At 47.2% G+C, this 18,507-nt stretch overlaps 5 protein-coding genes across 5 annotated transcripts; 4 read left to right on the top strand and 1 right to left on the bottom strand.

Moving 5' to 3' along the window:
- Window positions 1-168: 168 nt before the first annotated feature.
- Window positions 169-980, top strand: N7469_000119 (uncharacterized protein; the record flags this gene model as incomplete). Its single annotated transcript, XM_056639039.1, has 3 exons — window positions 169-204; window positions 386-761; window positions 820-980. 3 exons carry the CDS (start codon window positions 169-171, stop codon window positions 978-980), a joined length of 573 nt encoding a protein of 190 aa, XP_056504796.1.
- Window positions 981-2,428: 1,448 nt separating this feature from the next.
- Window positions 2,429-6,976, top strand: N7469_000118 (putative RNA helicase/RNAse III; the record flags this gene model as incomplete). Its single annotated transcript, XM_056639038.1, has 5 exons — window positions 2,429-2,635; window positions 2,686-2,714; window positions 2,761-3,062; window positions 3,131-4,346; window positions 4,408-6,976. The coding sequence occupies 5 exons, from the start codon at window positions 2,429-2,431 to the stop codon at window positions 6,974-6,976; spliced, it is 4,323 nt and encodes a 1,440-aa protein (XP_056504795.1).
- A 658-nt stretch (window positions 6,977-7,634) lies between these two features.
- N7469_000117 (uncharacterized protein) lies at window positions 7,635-9,019 on the bottom strand (the record flags this gene model as incomplete). The annotated part of the gene is made up of 3 exons (XM_056639037.1): window positions 7,635-8,581; window positions 8,736-8,934; window positions 8,996-9,019. The coding sequence occupies 3 exons, from the start codon at window positions 9,017-9,019 to the stop codon at window positions 7,635-7,637; spliced, it is 1,170 nt and encodes a 389-aa protein (XP_056504794.1).
- Window positions 9,020-10,202: 1,183 nt separating this feature from the next.
- Window positions 10,203-11,414, top strand: N7469_000116 (uncharacterized protein; the record flags this gene model as incomplete). The annotated part of the gene is made up of 1 exon (XM_056639036.1): window positions 10,203-11,414. The coding sequence occupies one exon, from the start codon at window positions 10,203-10,205 to the stop codon at window positions 11,412-11,414; it is 1,212 nt and encodes a 403-aa protein (XP_056504793.1).
- A 2,558-nt stretch (window positions 11,415-13,972) lies between these two features.
- fphA (putative sensor histidine kinase/response regulator) lies at window positions 13,973-18,328 on the top strand (the record flags this gene model as incomplete). The annotated part of the gene is made up of 2 exons (XM_056639035.1): window positions 13,973-17,965; window positions 18,020-18,328. The coding sequence occupies 2 exons, from the start codon at window positions 13,973-13,975 to the stop codon at window positions 18,326-18,328; spliced, it is 4,302 nt and encodes a 1,433-aa protein (XP_056504792.1).
- Window positions 18,329-18,507: the final 179 nt, after the last annotated feature.

Below are 18,507 nucleotides of genomic sequence, written 5' to 3'. Positions count from 1 at the left end.
GGAAAAAGTGCAGTGATCCCCCGTGGGTTCGGACATCTTTATGAATATTCTTCTTTTATGTATTCGCGTGTCCATCTCGAAAGCGATTCCTGTCATATTTCTCTGCATGGCGAGTCATCCAATCTCCTATCACATACCTCTTCCACCTTGAATCCTTAGCAGGAGAGCATGAACATCCAAGGATACGGTGCTACAGTTTTGGCCGTGAGTTGGGCTGAGGGCGCCATTGCGTTATCCCTCCTATTTGCTCGCATATACACAACCTGGAAGATCACGCGACAGGTCCGCTTGGATTTATATTTGACCCTACTTACCTTTGTATGATGACCCATCATACGAAGCTTGAATATGTCCAAAAAGCTGACTCGACTATCGTTGGTACCAGATCTTCGCCATTGCTGGTGTCATTCTTGTCACAGTAAGCGTCGCCTACGGAATTGGAACACATAAGGACGATCTATCTGCAAGCGATAAAACAGCAGCTATAAAATGGGGTTGGATTAATCAAGCTCTCAGTATTCTCGCGACTTCATTGGGAAAATTGTCTATCGTGGCTTTTCTACAACAGATCCATGGCCCGGAACATCGTGGTCGAGTGATTGGATTATGGGCACTTGCTACAAGCAATCTGGTCGTCAATGTTGTTACGATTGCGATTATAATGACCCAGTGCTCGCCGCCGGGAAAACTATGGAATGATAAGCTGCAGGGGAGCTGTAGCGGAAGACAACGCAATGAGGCCATTGCTTATTTCCAAGGGAGTGAGTGGGAATATACTATATTGTCAAGAAGAATTACTGATCAGGATTCCTGTACCAGGTTGGTCCGCATTCTGCGATTTGGCTCTTGCGTTATACCCGATAGTCTTCCTCTGGTCCGTGAAACTTCGAATGCGAGTTAAGATCGGTCTTTGTGTCTTGATGGGATTGGGTGTTATGTTTGTCATTAATAGTCCCTATTCACTCAGTGCTCCGACCTAACTGTTTATTAGTGCATGTGTTTGCTCGATTGTGAAAACGACTCTCGGACTGCCAGCCCTTAAATATACAGAAGATGTTACATGTAAGTCTGGCATGGAAACCATTACGCCTCAGATTCTAAGAAACCATCAGATTATCTCGCCCGTCTAATCATCTGGAACGAAACTGAGAAATGGGTTGTTCTAATTGTTGGATGTATACCACCAATCCGTCCACTCTTCATCTCCCTCTTTCGCAAAATGGCAACAAGCACCAAAATCAGAACAACATCAGTCTACACCAAGAGAACTGGCAGAAACGCAGAACTACGTTCTTACTGTCATGGATCTAAAACTTATCCTCATGCGCGCCATATGTCTCCATCACTGTCTACTGCCCGGGAAAGCAATGAAAACATCCTCGCTATGGAAGATGGGGCTATAATGAAGACGACCGATATTAGCCTAACATATGAGTCTGGCTCGCTTCACAGAGAAGCATCTGAGCCTAGCGGATATGTGACGCCAAATGAAAGAATATAAAGTGCGACATCTACCATGCTGGTGATGCCATTTGACATGACCTAGCCTGCCACTGATGATATACTGCTTGAAGCAGTATTAGTGTTAGTACATATTTATAGCCCTGATACACTACTAGTGTTCCCGGTGCAATTGATTTTTTATACCACTATCCGTGGCCTACAGAAACAGATATCTGGATGAGATCCCTTCGAAATAAAGCCTGGCATGACTTTTAGCATTCTACCCTAATGAAGCTCTTTCTTTCCAGACGGAAGTTTGTACCACTTCTAGTCTTTCAAAATTATCAAAGACTTTTCTATTCTGGTTTTTTTTTTTTCATTATATTTTGTGCTAGAACTCAAACTTACTGGGTTAATTAATCAAAACTTACTAATAGTAAATTCTATGACCTCAACCAATGCAGCAAAAAAGAGGAGCAGACGTTGTATAGCCCCTATCCAGATAGTAATCTCTTTCACTTGTTCTTCGTTCAATATGAGACGTGCGATGGTTCATTTGAAACCGAGTACATAAATACGCTTCGAACTGCGATAGACAAGCCCGAATGGAGGCGATATGGACAGATCACGGCGGTTTGTAGATATATTCTACGCTAGCCAAGAATCGCATGGAAATATTCACAAAGAAAATAGTTTCTCATCAAAATAAAACCAATTCAGAACTGGTCTGGCTGTTCTCATACCCCTGCAACAAACCTCTTCTCTATTCGTTCGTTCCATCCATCCATCAAGCCTGGCGGTGGAAGTTTCTGTGGGTGAAAAGTGCCGTTGGACCCACGCCGCAAACAAAGCTTCCCCGCCGATTTCTTTCAGGGAATGTTCCCATGATCTTTCTTTCATGTCCTTTGATTAATTTTCCACGTTTGAAGCTTATTAATCCTCTTCCAATTCACTTGTATGATTCCTTTATAGAAAAGGACCCGGTATGGTCCTCGCTAGGTTGGCGAGTTCAGGGGGACAGATGGGCATTCCAACCGACGACGCTATAATGGACGAGGGGAGGGATTCTTCAATGGAGATCGATTCGGAAAATCCAAACTCATCAAGCGCAATGAAGGATGTTTCTTTCAGCCCGCGAGGGTATCAACTTGAAATGCTGGAGGCAAGTATGAACCAGAATATCATTGTAGCGGTGCGTTTTCAATGCCTTTCTCGTGATGATGAGACTGACCCCATTCATAGATGGATACTGGCAGTGGGAAGACTCATATGTATGTCGACTCATTTCGTTGTAATCAACTAAACTGATCGAATTAGAGCTGTTATGCGTATAATAGCCGAACTGGAGAAATGTCCTTCGCATAAAATGGTCTGGTTCCTGGCGCCTACTGTTGCTCTTTGCTTCCAGCAATATGAAGTTCTTACCAACCATGCCCCGAAATTTAAGACCAGGGTATTGACCGGCTTGGACAATGTCGATAGCTGGACCGAACAGTCTGTGTGGGACAAAGTACTGCAAGATGTTCGTATCGTCGTGTCTACACACGCCGTGCTGTCGGATGCTTTGAATCACGGCTTTGTGAGGATGTCGCAGTTAGCTCTCCTGGTATTTGATGAAGGTAAGATTGCCTTTTAGATTATTCACAAGGTTCGATATAGATGATCCAGAATTAATTGAGCATCATAGCACATCACTGCATGCGCCGACACCCAGCGAATCAAATCATGCAGTCCCATTATCATCCGATGCGTGAGAAATTTGGTCACAGTGCGGTGCCTCATATTCTTGGACTAACAGCGAGCCCAATTGTCCGATCTAAGCAAACGGAGCTGAAACTGATAGAGACCAACCTGAATGCTGTGTGTAGGACACCCAGGGCCAACCGCACTGAGCTGCTGGAATGCGTCCATCGACCCAAGCTAGAACGAATAGATTATCTTCCATTGTTCCACAATGGAAATGGTATGAGAAGTCGATGTTTGCCTCTGCTCGAGCGTTGTATCGAACAATGCGACATTCAAGATGATCCGTACATCGACTTCTTGCGCCTGAACCTAGACACGTTTGCAGATACCCAGGAAGCCGTAATATCCGTTAAAACGTTCTGCAAGAGCCAACTCGTCAAATTTCTGGATAATAGTATCCACATATATGAGGAGCTTGGAGGATGGGCCGCTGATCTCTTTATTGAGACGTCAATCAAGGATTTAAACCGTTCTCTCGCCTACGACAAGGAGTTGAATGGCATCGATCGCATTGAACGTCAATATCTCAAGGACCTTCTCTTGCACATCCCTTTTCCAGAGTGTAGAGGTGAGCCATACCATCTCTCACCAAAGTTGGAGGCGCTGCTGGGGTATCTGAGGCAAATGGACCAGTCCGACTTCTCTGCAATAGTATTCGCCAAAAGGAGGATTCTCGTTGGCGCCTTAGCCAAAATCCTAGATACCGAAGCTTACCACGGATGGGAGTCTCGCGTTGCCTCTTTCGTGGGATGGTCATCGCAGTCGGACCGAAGCGAGTTTCTTGGGAATTGGTTAAGTCGAGATCAGCAGCGAGACACACTCGGTGAATTCAAAGCCGGTAGAAAGAATCTCATCATAGCAACGGATGCTCTAGAAGAAGGGTTGGACATTAGTTCATGCAGTCTAGTCATCTGTTTCGATCAACCGGCAAACCTGAAATCCTTCGTGCAGCGACGTGGAAGAGCCCGCAGTCAAAAATCCACATATATGATCATGGTATCTCAGGAAGATGAAAAGATGAGTCTAGGAAAGTGGCAAAAATTAGAAGAATTCATGATCCAAACTTATCAAGATGATGAGAGACGACGGACCGAAGCAAATGATATTGAAAGTCAGACCGAACCAGTTTCTCGTCGATTGTTTGTGCCTTCAACCGGGTATGTTCTTCTGATCTTCCTCCAGCTTCCTTCTGCCCTAACTTTTTTCTTTCACTCGCAGTGCTTGCCTATCAGCCGAGGAATCAGTTCAACATGTTCATCATTTCTGCTCACTTTTACCACATTCAAACGATTTTGAGAATCGGCCTGTCTTCACTTTCGAAGAAGACTCCTTTGGCCTCGTTCGAAGTACACTTCTCCTCCCACCCTCGGTTCACCCAGCTGTTCGACGAACACCAGGCCAATCCTGGTGGAAGACTGAAAGAGCGGCAGTTAAAGAATCGTCCTTTCTCGCTTACGAGGCTCTTTGGAATTATGGTCTGGTCAACGATAACCTGCTTCCCGTGAGACACGCAACAGAGCTCGAGATGTCCAAGGAAATGTCTGCCACAACTCAGGCCGGTTCAGCCTGGATTTCAGGACAGTTCGATCCATATGAACGCCTGGCGAGGGCGTGGAGTTCCGCTGGAAGATTTTATCAGACTGTAATCACATTTTCCATCAATGGGGTTGTCGACCCAGACCTCACGACTTCGATGGTCCTCCCCATGCTGGTGACCATGCCTGCTCCCATCACGCTCTACTGGTCACTAGAAAGACAGATCGAAGTACAGTTCTCTCCTCCAACAGTCCTCGATGGTATTACCCCAGGGCATCTCTCGACGATGCAGCAAATAACCAAGTTGCTTCTAGCAGCACCCTCGTCATATGGTGGGAATCCGAGAAAAGAGGACTATGTCGTGCCTTTCGTACCTTGTATCCCACCAGCCCAATTTGAAGATTGGATTCGCGATAAGGATGGAACGGACCTCGTTATGGAGATGTACGAGCGTGATCCGCATATCAAGCTGGTTGGCTTCATTCGAGACACATCCATCTATGCCGAAGCCCGCGTATTCATCCGATGGATCGTGGATTCAAGCAAGAATGCCGTCCACATCGAATGTCAGTCTTTACCACCTCGACGGAACCTCCTCAACCCTGCGACTATGTACCTCGAAGCCAAAATGGGCGGTGCGCCTGCTCAACCCCCAAAGATCCAAGCCATTCCCGCGACAGGATGTACAATGAGCAGACTCTCCGCGAGTACTGGTATCCTTGGTCGATTCTTCTCTGCAATCCTCGACAGATTCGAAGCAACATTGGTCGCACAGGAATTGGCAGATACCATCCTGAAGGTCGTCAAATTCGAAGAAATCGGCCATGTCTTGACGGCCATCACAATGCCCATCGCCCAAGCAGCAACCGACTACCAACTATATGAATTCTTCGGTGATTCCGTTTTGAAATTCACTGTGGCCTGCCAACTATTCTACAAGAATCCAACATGGCAAGAATCGCGACTTTCCTCTGAACGAGATAAATTCATCAGTAACGCCAATCTCACTCAAGCTGCCTTGAAGGTTGGCCTGGATGCATTCATCTTAAATACTCGTTTTACACCGACGAATTGGTCTGCGCCTTCGATCTCCGAAAGGCTTTCTCGAGAAACGCCGAAGCGCCAACTCGGTAATAAAGTCATTGCTGATGTTGTGGAGGCATTGATCGGAGCTGCTTATATGGATGGTGGTATGTTGAAGGCACAGAAGTGCCTTTACCGGTTTCTGCCAGACATCGATATTCTACAAGGAGGTCTTCCATTCATTGTGCGAGACGAAACGGCCAGCACGGTGAATCTACCGGAGTCCATGTTGGCTCTTTTGGGGTATAATTTCAATGATATCTCGCTCATGAAAGAAGCGCTGACACACGCTTCAGCGAGTCATGATGGATCCCAAAGCTACAATCGACTCGAATACCTCGGCGACGCAGTTCTCGATATAATCATCATTTCCACACTTGTAAGTATTCCGAAGAAGATTCCTCAAGGTCAAATGACACTGTTAAAACATGCCTGTACAAACGGCAATCTTCTCGGATTCCTCTGCATGAATCTCTATATCGATGAACAAAGCCCCGATTCCAACGCGAACTCCAATCGAACCTATCTCCACGACTTCCTTCGCTACAATGGAAACATAGTCTCTAAAAGTCGTCAATCAAGTCTAAATCGCCACGCAATCTACCTAAACGAAACAATCGCCGCCCTCCAATCCGATACCCAATATCCATGGCTACTCCTCGCTCAGATGCACGCAGATAAATTCTTCTGCGACATTCTGGAGTCAACTATCGGGGCAATATTCCTCGATTCACAGGGTGACTTGAATGTTTGCACAGCATTCGTCGAACGAGTAGGCGTCCTACGTCTTCTCCGCCGATTCATACAAGACGAAGTCGACGTCCAACACCCCCGAAATAAAGCCCAGGGATTCGTTAAAGAGAATCGAAGAGTTGAGTTCAAGATATCGGGTAATCTGAACAATTATACCTGTACCGCGCGGTATGGGCCTAAACAAGGGCCCTTGGAAGATATTCTTGCTGTTCATGGCGTGACGTATCGTGAAGAGGCGGAGGTTAGAGCGGCTTATGCGGCTATTCCTTTACTTAAGGATAAAGAAGCTGAGAATGCGATGCAGGATGAACAGGTTAAGGTTGAAAGAGCAGCGCAGAAGGCCGAGACAATGAGGTTGAAGAAGAAGAGGAAGCATGAGGCGAAGTTGCATGAACAAGGGAATACGGATGCTTAGAGTACATTGGGACTATTACATGGTGTTTGAATATATTGAGGGCGTTTCATTTTGATTTGCTTTCATTTTCATTTCTGTTTTCTTTCAGATCTTAGAGATGGGAGAGAATTGAATGGGGAGTTGGAGGATAATTAAAGTCTTCATTTGCTATGGAGATATAAGCAACTTTGAATCTTATTGAATTATTTATCTAAGAAAATTATAACTACCTCATAGACAGTACTATTAATCAAATAGGAGTTTCAATTTCAATACATTAGAATGGACAAGTAGTAAGATGATTCCACGGTGTGTCTTGCTATATGAGCCGCGAGATTTGATATCGTCGCATACTACTATGTCCACGGAAAGCAAGAGACATCAATTTCAATAATAGACTGAGTCCTGTATAATCTGGAATGATCGTGCCACAGGCTTCGAGCTTAGGTCTTCCACTACTTGTCGAACTAGCAATGGTAGACGTAGTGACGATGACTGGTCTAGAAGTATATACATCACTCTTAAGATGCGATATACAGGCTATTCATGGACCAATTCTTCGTAATCCGAAAGAACTCCCGAAAAACTGCCTCGGGGAGAATTGCTATTTGCAACAACAGCCTCAGTAGAGTGTAGCATGACAGCAATATTATCAATTTGGACAGCAACAAGTTATGTACTATTTCTTGCCCCCTTTCCTTTTGGAGCGTCTGACTGGCTCTGATGCAGTCTTCTCTTCCTTAACCTCATCTCCAGATTCCTCCTTAACTTGCTCCGCATCACCCTGTTCAACGTCATCTGCGCCATTCTCCACCATGACAGCATCATCATCCGTGTGTGAAGAGACGTCTTCCGTAGACGTTTGTCCAGCATCCCAAGAGCCACGACCCGGTGCCCTTTGCTTCAAAGTGGACAGCATCTTAGACGTTTCGCTCTCAACTCCATTCCAAGCCCCGCAGCTTCCACAGCGCCATCGGCCAAGTTCCTCTGGTGTCTTGATACCCGGCGGAGCTTGACCATTTACTAATCGACACGAAGCGCATATCATAGCCATCCGATTCCGCGGCTGCATCTCGTCTTCGCCCAGGAGGACGTCGAGAAGTCTATCGTACCAGTGCGGTTGTTCGATGTATTGGCCGGAGCCGGAGCCGGAGCTAGTAAAGGCATTTGGCGCGAAGCCTGGTTCATCGGATTGCGGGGTGTGAGAAGGAGGGGAGGGAGGTGTATTCGGTGGGAATTGCGGTTGATCCGAGACTTGCTGGGGTGGAGACGGGTAGCCCGGTAGAGGAGAAGGGATAGATTCAGATCCGGCAAATGGTTGACCCTGAGGAGAAAGGCGTCGAATATTGGCCGTTGGGGGTGGGGGTAGACCTGTTCTTGCGACAGGCTGCGAAGGAGTCACGGGCTTTTGTTTCTCGTTGGATGCGGGTCCAGCGTTGGCATTTGGGGATTTCGACTGTTTAGGAGACTCGCCGCCGTACTTTTCTAGTAGTTGTTGAGTAGAATTGTACTTTGTAGCCACTTTCAGCTTCTCGATCGTCTCGTCGCGTTGTTTATTGTATTCATTCAATCGACGTTGGATTCTAGAGATACGATAATCGAAAATCCGAGAGCCAAGAGTGCGAACTGCGTAGATACTGGTGAGGATTAGCTAAGTTCATTCAGATGAAAGCTATAGATATAGCTTCAAGCTCAGACTTAAGCTTGATGGAGCTCGGCTGAGCTGCGCAGAGCTGACTTACAGAACTGGACCACCAGCGATGGCAGCATATTCCTTAACCCCCCCAAGTCTCCCATCCTATCACCAGCGCAAGAACAATCGTATAAAATAGATATGCAAAGGTCGAATAGAGAGTCCACAGGGCTTTAAAGCGACGAGCCGAGGATCGGTTCTGGTCAAGACGAGAAGTGGCCTCTGCTATTTTGGAGGACAGAGTGGACAGTGTTTTCTCAAACCCGGCGGGGGAAGTATCCTCGCCCTATTCATTCATTAGTAACTGTCAATCTCCATGGAAAATAGGAAGATTATAAGATACTCACTCTCCAAGGCCACAGCGAGACCATCTTTGAAGTTGGCAACTTTCAACGCGTTGGCGGGCGGCAGGAAATAGCCACGGCACGTGCTTTTCCTTTTCCTCGCCCTACTTTTTTTTTTTTGCGACTTCATCAACTGCAAATCATACAAAATACAATTTATCCATTCATTTTCAGCTATTCGAAGGTGCTCTTAACTACTAGAATGTTGATGGCGATCCTACATACATAGCTAGGGGTCATTCGAGTGACTTGAATAGTAGGATGAAGCTAGTATACAGGTCGAACATCAAACAAAGAAACAACATCTCCACGCAGATCAGCTGCAATGATTTCAAATTCATCCGAATCGGATTGACCCGACTGACTCGACTGATTCGTCGACAAATCTGGCCTTTTACTCGCTTTTATCAGTCCTCGCAGCGCCATCAACGGTCAAAAATTGATAGTTGCGTCAGCTCATCTGGACTTTCTTTGTTTGCCGCATCACAACCCTGTCTCGCGCGACAATAGCTTCGGCCATGCTTGATCTAAGTTGACCATTTTGAATCATATTTAATGCTGTGCAAACTTTAATCAGCTTCAATTGCGCAGGGGATAGGTTATGGTGACCTCGAACTTGAATACAATCTTCACGCCATCTCGTTTTTGAGGTATGGGAGATCCGGATCGATCTTCCTTCCAATGGTGGAGGCTCAACAGTTAATATTGGGCTAAACGCTACGGATTGTCCTGTCACTTTGGCTCCACAGTTCGTGCGATGGATCGCATTCTGGCCCTCGAGGAGAAACTGTTAATCGAGTAGAATTTCGTGCCGTCATTCCGTGCTACGATGTCTACTTACCCACCTCTTCTCGTTTCCTTGATTGCACGAATCAGGATGTTTTCCGCACCGTTGGATACCCATCACACTCCGTCTAACCCTATCGTCGTGAATACATCGGGCATCTACATGAATGACAAAGCTCGCCTGAAGCCCGTGAACACCCCTTCTACTTGTCCCGGCTGAATAATCGCCCGTTTTCCTTGGCCATGTGGGTTGTAGTACGCCATAGGAGGGTATTAGATGCGTTTATCCTTGTGGGAGTGACCTTCATGGCTGCATAATCCCCTGGTCAAAATTGAGTGACTTCGCCCTTTTTTGAATTTTTTTTTCATTCTCAATTCTACCGGGTTTGGCTTTCGTAGCCAAAGCCATTTGTGTATGTTCATCATGGTTGGAGGTGGGTTTGAACAGCCAGCATGGTCTTCGGAAATTAAGGAATTTCTGATGAGCAACATGGTTGTTGTAAAGGTATTCTCCATGCTCGCAGTTGCATTCTATTGCTCTCTTGAAGTTGCTCTTTCTTGTCTCGATATCTTCAAACGATACTGGGGCCTGTACTTCTTCAGCATGATGGTTGCTTCCTGCGGTATCCTATTATTTATCACCCCAATTCAAGTCTATTTGACCACCAATACAAATGAGCTTGCAATGGTGATTCCATCCCTCATCGGCAACTGCTGTATGGTCATTGGTCAGCCCGTGGTCCTCTACTCGCGCCTGCATCTCATCGTTCAAGATGTTTGCCGCTTTCGCTGGGTCCTTTGGATGATTATAATCAATTCGATTTCTCTGCCTATTCCAGGGGCAGCTCTTAACTACGCATATACTTTCTACGGACGTTGCCGACTCGCCGCTTCAATCGTTGACCGGGTCCAAGTCGTCGCGTTCACAGTGCAAGATCTAATCATCTGCTCAATCTACATCGTGGAAGCGTTCCGTGCCCTCGGCCCAATCCTAGAATTTCGTGGAAAGGGAGGTCGAAATGTCATTATCTACCTCATCGCCGTTAACGTCGTAATCATGATGCTAGACGCTCTATTGCTCGTGGGTGATCTGAAAGAACCATATCTAGTGGTCAGTCTAAGAGCATTGATCTACGGTCTAAAACTAAAGCTCGAATTCACCGTTCTAAACAAACTTCGCTCATTAATGTCCTCCCATAATTCATACGCCTTGAATTCAATCCAAAGTGAATCTTCCGGATGCAGAAATAGTCGATGCAGCGGTAGTCAACCTTCGCGACGATCTAGTGAGTTGAAGATCCACGCGATATACAACATGTTGGCCAGCGGTCGTACAGCAAGTCAGGCTCCAAGAGACGAGGAGTCTATGCCGGGGCCGGGAGATTCGCGGACAGAAGATCCAGTTGCAAATACTTATCAGCTTTCTATGGAGAATGCTGAATCTAGAAGGACGAGACGAAGGGTGTCTCAAATGTGGAGTACACCTGAGTTTCACCAGGTTCTTCGAGAGGCCTCTTCGAATGAGAATATGCCTACTTCACCATCTCCGAGTGCGATTTCGTTTGGTCATTATCGTCGTCCTGGGCAGGAAAATAGGACAGATGTGCCTGGGATTGGACCCTCTGCGACACAGTAATGACAAGCTCAAACAAGCACGTCAAACTCGTCTATCTTGATATTCCCTTCCGGGTCTCTAGTAATATCGGGGCATTTCTTCTCACATGCCCGAAGGCATTGCATATCGTTCTTTTGTGGCCCGTCCTACTATACTATAAGTTACTAGTAGTTGAGTATCTCTTATTGTCTTAATCATGATGGTGTGGCTAGATTTGCTTATATCGCCATTGCTTCTTTCTATGACATTCTTTCTAGCTTCCCTTCTGTCGGATTTTCTTTCTCCAGAGTGGTTCTCTGCTTCTGTTCTATACCCCTGATAGCATCCCGTGCGGTCTATTGTCTTTGGGCGGTCTTGTCATTTGGTGGTATTGTGATTAATCTTGTTTGATCATCGCGTGTCTGCATCCTCATTGAAATACATTAATCTCAATTCTTGAATTTTACTTTCTCCAATTGATTTTTTCCTCTTCAACTTGTACTAAATAGTTTGTACTTCCTGAGTGTATGTATACAATGCTAATATAGCACGTGACTATGTGCTCAACGACTAAGCCATTTCCACCAATCAGAATGCAGTGAAGTAGACAATCCTACGCTTCAACTAGTTATTACAGACAGGAGTGAAGAATCAAAGACAACCGAGACTCATAGATGAAGAAGTTGACGAGGTGTTAGCCTAGCGCGGAAAGATAAACTCGCCAAATATATCTAGCACTAGTTAGTGTCAGTACCGAAGAATGTGAATTTGGCCCCGATGCATATCCCACAGCGCTGCTTAGATGTAGGTACATCATCCATATTATACAATATATGACAATATAGGTATATTGTACTGTGGACTATTTCTGGCAGTTGCGCTCATCATCAGCACCTCTTTGCGTACTGCCTCTCTGAGCGAGTTCATATAACTATTCTAAAACATGAAACACAGTTCTACTCTTTCCAAGTTCAGCTGGGATGCTTGCAGGCTGACTGCATGCCGTACTCTAGTCTTATAATACGCGAGTATATCGCCACCGCACAGTCCAGATTGCCCGTTAGTTCAAAAAGTAGTGTAGCAGCAATAGTGAGACCAATTCATGTCTTTTTCTCATTCTCCTCCGCTGACACTTCTTCTCATTTTTTAAATATCTCCCAAATCAACGAATATAATTGATATCAGATTGGACTAGTCTCCCAAGTACTGGGGTGATCCCGTGACTCCCTGTGACTTCCTCAACTTCGACTTCATCCCAGCAAGACTTCACCCAATCATCACATTTCGCATCCTCTGAAATCATCATCAATTCTATCCAATTCGAGTGACTGTTTACTATTTTCGGTCATCAGCATGGAGTTGATTAGTGGCAAACCATTCAGATGGCCTGATTTCAGATTTCAGCCAATGGGCGAGTGAGTTCGGTTGGACTGCGCAATGCTGCTCAGCAATCCACTGAGCCAGGAAGGAACTGTTGGAATGCCCGTGGAGCAGAGAAAAGATCAACAGTTTGTACCTTTTATCAACTGCAATTTCGTCATATTGCATGGTACCTGTCTTGTAAGCCTCATCTCATCATCCAGCAATGATGCAGAGACGCCCGTTGACTGCCCTCTCCACAGCCATGATGTCATGAAAGTCTTCACGCAGCAGTGCAGTATGGTCATATCATCATGATGCCTTTGGGTCCCACCAGACTCAAGAATCAAAGACTGTACGTACCAGGTACACTCTATTCCTAGGGTTTTCCGCCCGGTTGTGCGGTACCGAGTACGGACCCCTTCAGCCAGCTCAGCCACCAGCGGAATCTCATCCCAGTGGTTAGAACTACACGATCCTGTACCACTGGTACTGTACACCGAAATCCCATTCATCAAATGCTCGGCCCGTACTCTCTCGCCGACCGCCCCAGTCCAATATGATTCTCATCCAATCCGATTACACAAGGTTCCGACCTGTCGGATGAATCCTCCCCCATGGAGCATCTGGAGCCTCTTTGGAGTAAGTGGGCTTGTTCACTCCATCTTTGCGCGCCTAACGTCCAATCGCGCTGGACACGCACCCGAAGGTGGTCGGTTGACAGCGGATTGCACATCGCTACCCTTTTTCCTTGCTTTTGTCCACATGTTGACCTTCCACTCTCCGCTTGCCCCTCTATAGGGCTTTTTTTTTTCGCATTCCTCTCCACTTGATTTTGTCTTCTCCAGATCGTCATCTCATTTCCATTCTCTCGGGTTCCATCTCTCCCAGGCACACTTCCTTGTGCACTGCAGTGCGATCGCCACGCCTCGCTGGTGGATAACGCTCCTTGATGAGATTGACTGCAGAGATCCACTCCACTTTGACTCGGATTCTTGTGGTGTTATACTCAAGGGCATCGATATTCATTGCCCGGGCGGCTTGAAGTCGTATATAAAAGTTCACCACGGACTTTTTGATAAGCCTGTCCGTTTGTCCTTTGTACGACCTACCGCTTTGCGTTTCACTCGCGACTTACGACTGCTACAACTGAGATCTTTTCATCCCCACCCGTCTAGGCTCCTCGACCAGTCCCTACAGGGTATCGGCGCGTCGTTCTCGCCGCAATCACCGTCGCAACGATGTCGTCCAACCAGGAGAACAATAGTCGACCAAGTACAGCGCGACAGCGATCGGGAAGCGAAGGCGCCACGTTCCGACCAACATCGATCGACGTCTCATCTTCGATAGGTTCTCGAGAACGATCGCAGTCTGTCACACAGAACAATCAAACACAGGCTCCGAACCACGGGTTTGACAGTAATGACCGTGTATTTCCCATTCGATCGGTCGTTTCGGTAGATCCCAACGCTGCGCAGGCTGCCCATTCTTCACAAGCCCGGGGTCCAATCTCACCCACACGAGATGGAGCAGGAGCTCGCCAATACTCGATTATATCCGCCCAAACTTGGAACAATCTGCAGACCGAATCGCCGCCGCAAGTCCAGTCACCGCCGCCTCCACAGCCCTCAGCCGAACCAAACCCCGAGCCTACGATTCCCGGAGATGTTCCCCGTCACGAAACGCATGCTACCAATGATGAGCTGGAATTAGGTGCACACTCAATGGTATCTGAGCTGATTCAACACCCGGAGTTCGCCAAGGTCAAAACGGAAAGTCGCCCCGGTATCAGTCCCGCCAGGCAATCTGAGCCAGCTCAGAGGCAGGACCAGCAGCAACAACAAGTACCCAAACATCTACAAGGTCGACACCATGGACATATTACTGCCCGGTTCAAGCACGTGGAACTGGAAGGTGGTCACGCCGTTATCACCGGGAGAGGTGGCGAAGCATTTCAATATTGTGAAGACGAGCCCATTAGATATCCTGGTGCAGTGCAGAGCTTCGGTTTTATGATTGTTATGAGAGAGGAGTCTCCAAATCAACTTGTGGTCCGCATTGTCAGCGAAAATTCCGCTCAATTTATCGGCTATACACCGAAGCAATTATTTGGGTTGGAAAACTTCTGCGACATTCTTAAAGATGACCAAGCAGACGCTCTACTCGACCATATCGACTTCGTTCGAGATGACGCCTATGATCCCGTTGTTGACGGGCCGGAAGTCTTTATTCTCTCAATAACGGACCCTGCGGGAGAGCAACGTCGATTTTGGTGTGCTGCTCATGTCAGTCAATCTCAAAAGGACATGATCATCTGTGAATTCGAATTCGAAGACGACGAAATGAACCCTCTGAATGTTGCTGGGCAGTCAACTCCGGCTGTTCCCATTGACACGTTAGGGCTTATACCGAATGCCGAGCAATTCGCTGCGAGCACCATCAACATTAGTCAACCCCTGCGTGTTCTACGCAATGCCCGCCGTCGACGGGGAGAGGCAGCAGCGATGGATGTGTTCAGCATGCTTACGCAGATTCAAGAACAACTCGGTCGAGCCCACGATCTCGACCAATTGCTCAACATCGCGACCGGTCTGGTCAAGGAACTTACCGGCTTCCACCGTGTGTTGATTTATCAGTTTGATAGCAGCTGGAATGGCTTGGTTGTCGCTGAACTTGCTGACCCGAAGGCCTCGATTGATTTGTATAAGGGACTTCACTTCCCTGCATCTGATATTCCCGCTCAGGCTCGCGAACTCTACAAGATCAACAAAGTCCGCCTACTCTATGATCGTGACCACGAGACAGCACGCCTTGTTTGCCGGACCGTTGAAGATCTTGAGAACCCTCTGGATATGACGCATGCGTATCTGCGAGCGATGTCTCCGATTCATATCAAATACCTAGCTCATATGAAAGTTCGGTCATCCATGTCTATCAGTATCAATGCCTTTAATGACCTCTGGGGATTGATCTCATGTCACTCGTATGGAGACCGAGGAATGCGTGTTTCATTCCCTGTCCGGAAAATGTGTCGACTTCTTGGAGACACCGTCTCTCAGAATATCGAGCGACTTTCGTACGCTTCTCGACTGCAAGCTCGGAAGTTGATTAACACTGTTCCAACTGAGGCGAACCCCTCCGGATACATCATTGCATCCTCTGATGACATGCTGCAACTATTTGGCGCGGATTATGGTGCCCTATCAATCCGTGACGAAACAAAGATCTTAGGCGACGGCGAGCATTCTCAGGAGGTACTGGCCTTACTGGAGTTCATCCGAATGCGCCAAATCAACTCTGTCATGGCGTCTCACGATATAATAAAGGATTTCCCTGATCTTTATTATCCGCCCGGTCTCAAAGCAATATCTGGACTTCTCTACGTTCCTTTATCCACCGGTGGCAATGATTTTATCGTGTTTTTCCGCAAAGGCCAACTTACTGAGATCAAATGGGCCGGAAACCCTTACGATATTTCCAAAAGAAAGGCTACCAAGGGATATCTCGAGCCCCGCAATAGTTTCGCTGCTTGGCGAGAGACTGTACTGAGTCAATCGCGAGAGTGGTCGGAAACGGATGTCGAGACAGCTGCTGTTCTGTGCCTTGTATATGGGAAATTCATCAAAGTCTGGCGACAGAAGGAGGCTGCTATGCAGAACTCGCAGCTCACAAAACTGCTGCTGGCCAACTCTGCTCACGAAGTCCGCACGCCTTTGAATGCTATCATCAACTATCTCGAAATCGCACTTGAAGGTACACTCGACAACGACACGCGTGAAAGTCTTACCAAGTCGCACTCAGCCTCCAAATCTTTGATCTACGTCATAAACGACCTATTAGATCTGACAAACACCGAGAAGGGCCATGAATTAATCAAGGATGAGAAGTTCGACCTCTCAGCGACGTTCCACGAGGCGAGCGACATGATGTCTGGCGAGGCAAAGAGGAAGAACATTTCGTACTCGGTTTCTGCTTATCCTGGTATTCCTCCGACTGTTTTAGGAGATCAACGGCGCGTCCGTCAGGTATTTTCTAATCTGATATCCAATGCCATTCAACAGACCAATTCTGGAGCCGTCACCGTGGAAATGTGGCCTTCAACAGCCCAGGCTATAGAGGGTCATTTCGCCGTCGAGATGATGGTTGTGGATACCGGCTGCGGCATGTCAAAGGAGAAGTTGGAGGCTATGTTTCAAGAGCTCGAGCAAGTTTCAACGGATGAGGATTATTATTCTGATAATCAAACCGAGAACGAGACTGAAGATTCGTCTCAGGCTGGAACCAAACAGGTTCTCGGCTTGGGCCTTGCATTGGTGGCTAGGATCGTCCATAACATGCACGGTCAACTCGGTGTGAAATCAGAAGAGGGCAAGGGAAGTCGTTTCAAGATAACGCTGCAGTTTAAACTGCCAGAGGGCGTCTCCTTTGGCCCCACAACCTCACCCAGTCTCCCTCTACATGCTTCTGTTCCACCAACACCTATGATATCGGATCGAGAATTCACTCTACGTCGGGGTGTCTCTGACAGCCGTGAGGTGCGCCGGCGTAGTTCCGATAGTCTTAGAAGTGGAGGTAGTTCTCGCAGTGGCAAGAGTCAAGCAGATCGACTCATCAGTGCTATGCAAGAACCTCCTTTCCCCCACAGATCTCCAAGTGGAAGCGTTGATAGCAAGCATGTCAGATTCCAACCGACCAGCCCCCCGGTCTCCAACCTAAGCCAAAATTCCCAAGGCATTGCGATGTCTCCACGTGGCAGAAAGCTCTCGTCGTCATCCGGAAAGGATCCCTTGGCGAGCCTAGGAACTGTCACACATACTCCCCCGTCAACACTGCAACCCACGAAAACACCACCTACACCTGGCACTCAGAATGTTACCGATTCTGGAGTGCCCATTGGTGCTCTTCGCATCTCTGAGCGCGAACTCAAGCAGCGAATGCAGCAACAAGAAGACCATTCGTATTTCCCTTACACTCCTGCTGACCCGCCTGGTACCGTCGAAACCGTTTCCACGCCGCCGGCTCCAACTTCTACAGCACCAACATCTATTTTCCCGGCGCAGTCTTCTTTGTTACATGTGCTTGTCGCAGAGGACGACCCGGTCAACGCAAAGATTGTCCAAAAGAGATTGACGAAGCTGGGCCACACAGTTGAATTGACTGGAAATGGAGAAGCCTGTGCGAATGCATTTTGTTCGAACAGCAAGAACTTCGACCTTGTGCTGATGGATATCCAAGTAAGTACCGGTTGCAACAAATGTTCCAACGCGCTGTTACTGACAAGAGAATAGATGCCAATAGTCGATGGATACACCGCCACTCAAAGGATTCGCGAGCACGAAGCAAATTCAACTTCTAACGATATGTCTGAGAAGGCTAGACAGAATGCTCGCATTCCAATCTTTGCGGTTTCTGCGTCTCTTGTCGAGGCCGAACGGCAGAAGTACATTAACATTGGATTCGATGGCTGGCTCATGAAGCCCATCAACTTTGATCGAGTCAACGTTCTATTGAAGGGCATATCCGATTTTGAAGCGCGAAAGAGCGCAATATATCAGCCTGGTCAATGGGAGATTGGTGGATGGTTTGACCATCGTTGAATCTTTCGATTGCCTGTGTGACCGTTGAAATGAATCTGGCAAAACCATACCGATCTTGTCTGATTCTTCATTCCAATTGATTTCCATACGCCGACAATCTTTCAATGCCACAAATCATCAAACCCGAAATACATCTGCAGACAGCAGTGCAGTATAATCACTCTTCACTTTCGACAACC

Source organism: Penicillium citrinum, assembly GCF_028827155.1.
Source record: "Penicillium citrinum strain IBT 23319 chromosome Unknown utg000001l:1.0-4955037.0:1.0-4956770.0, whole genome shotgun sequence".
Classification (NCBI taxonomy): Eukaryota; Fungi; Ascomycota; class Eurotiomycetes; order Eurotiales; family Aspergillaceae; genus Penicillium; species Penicillium citrinum.
The sequence above is the reverse complement of the archived record's forward strand: the minus strand, read 5'-3'. Positions and strand labels throughout refer to the sequence as shown.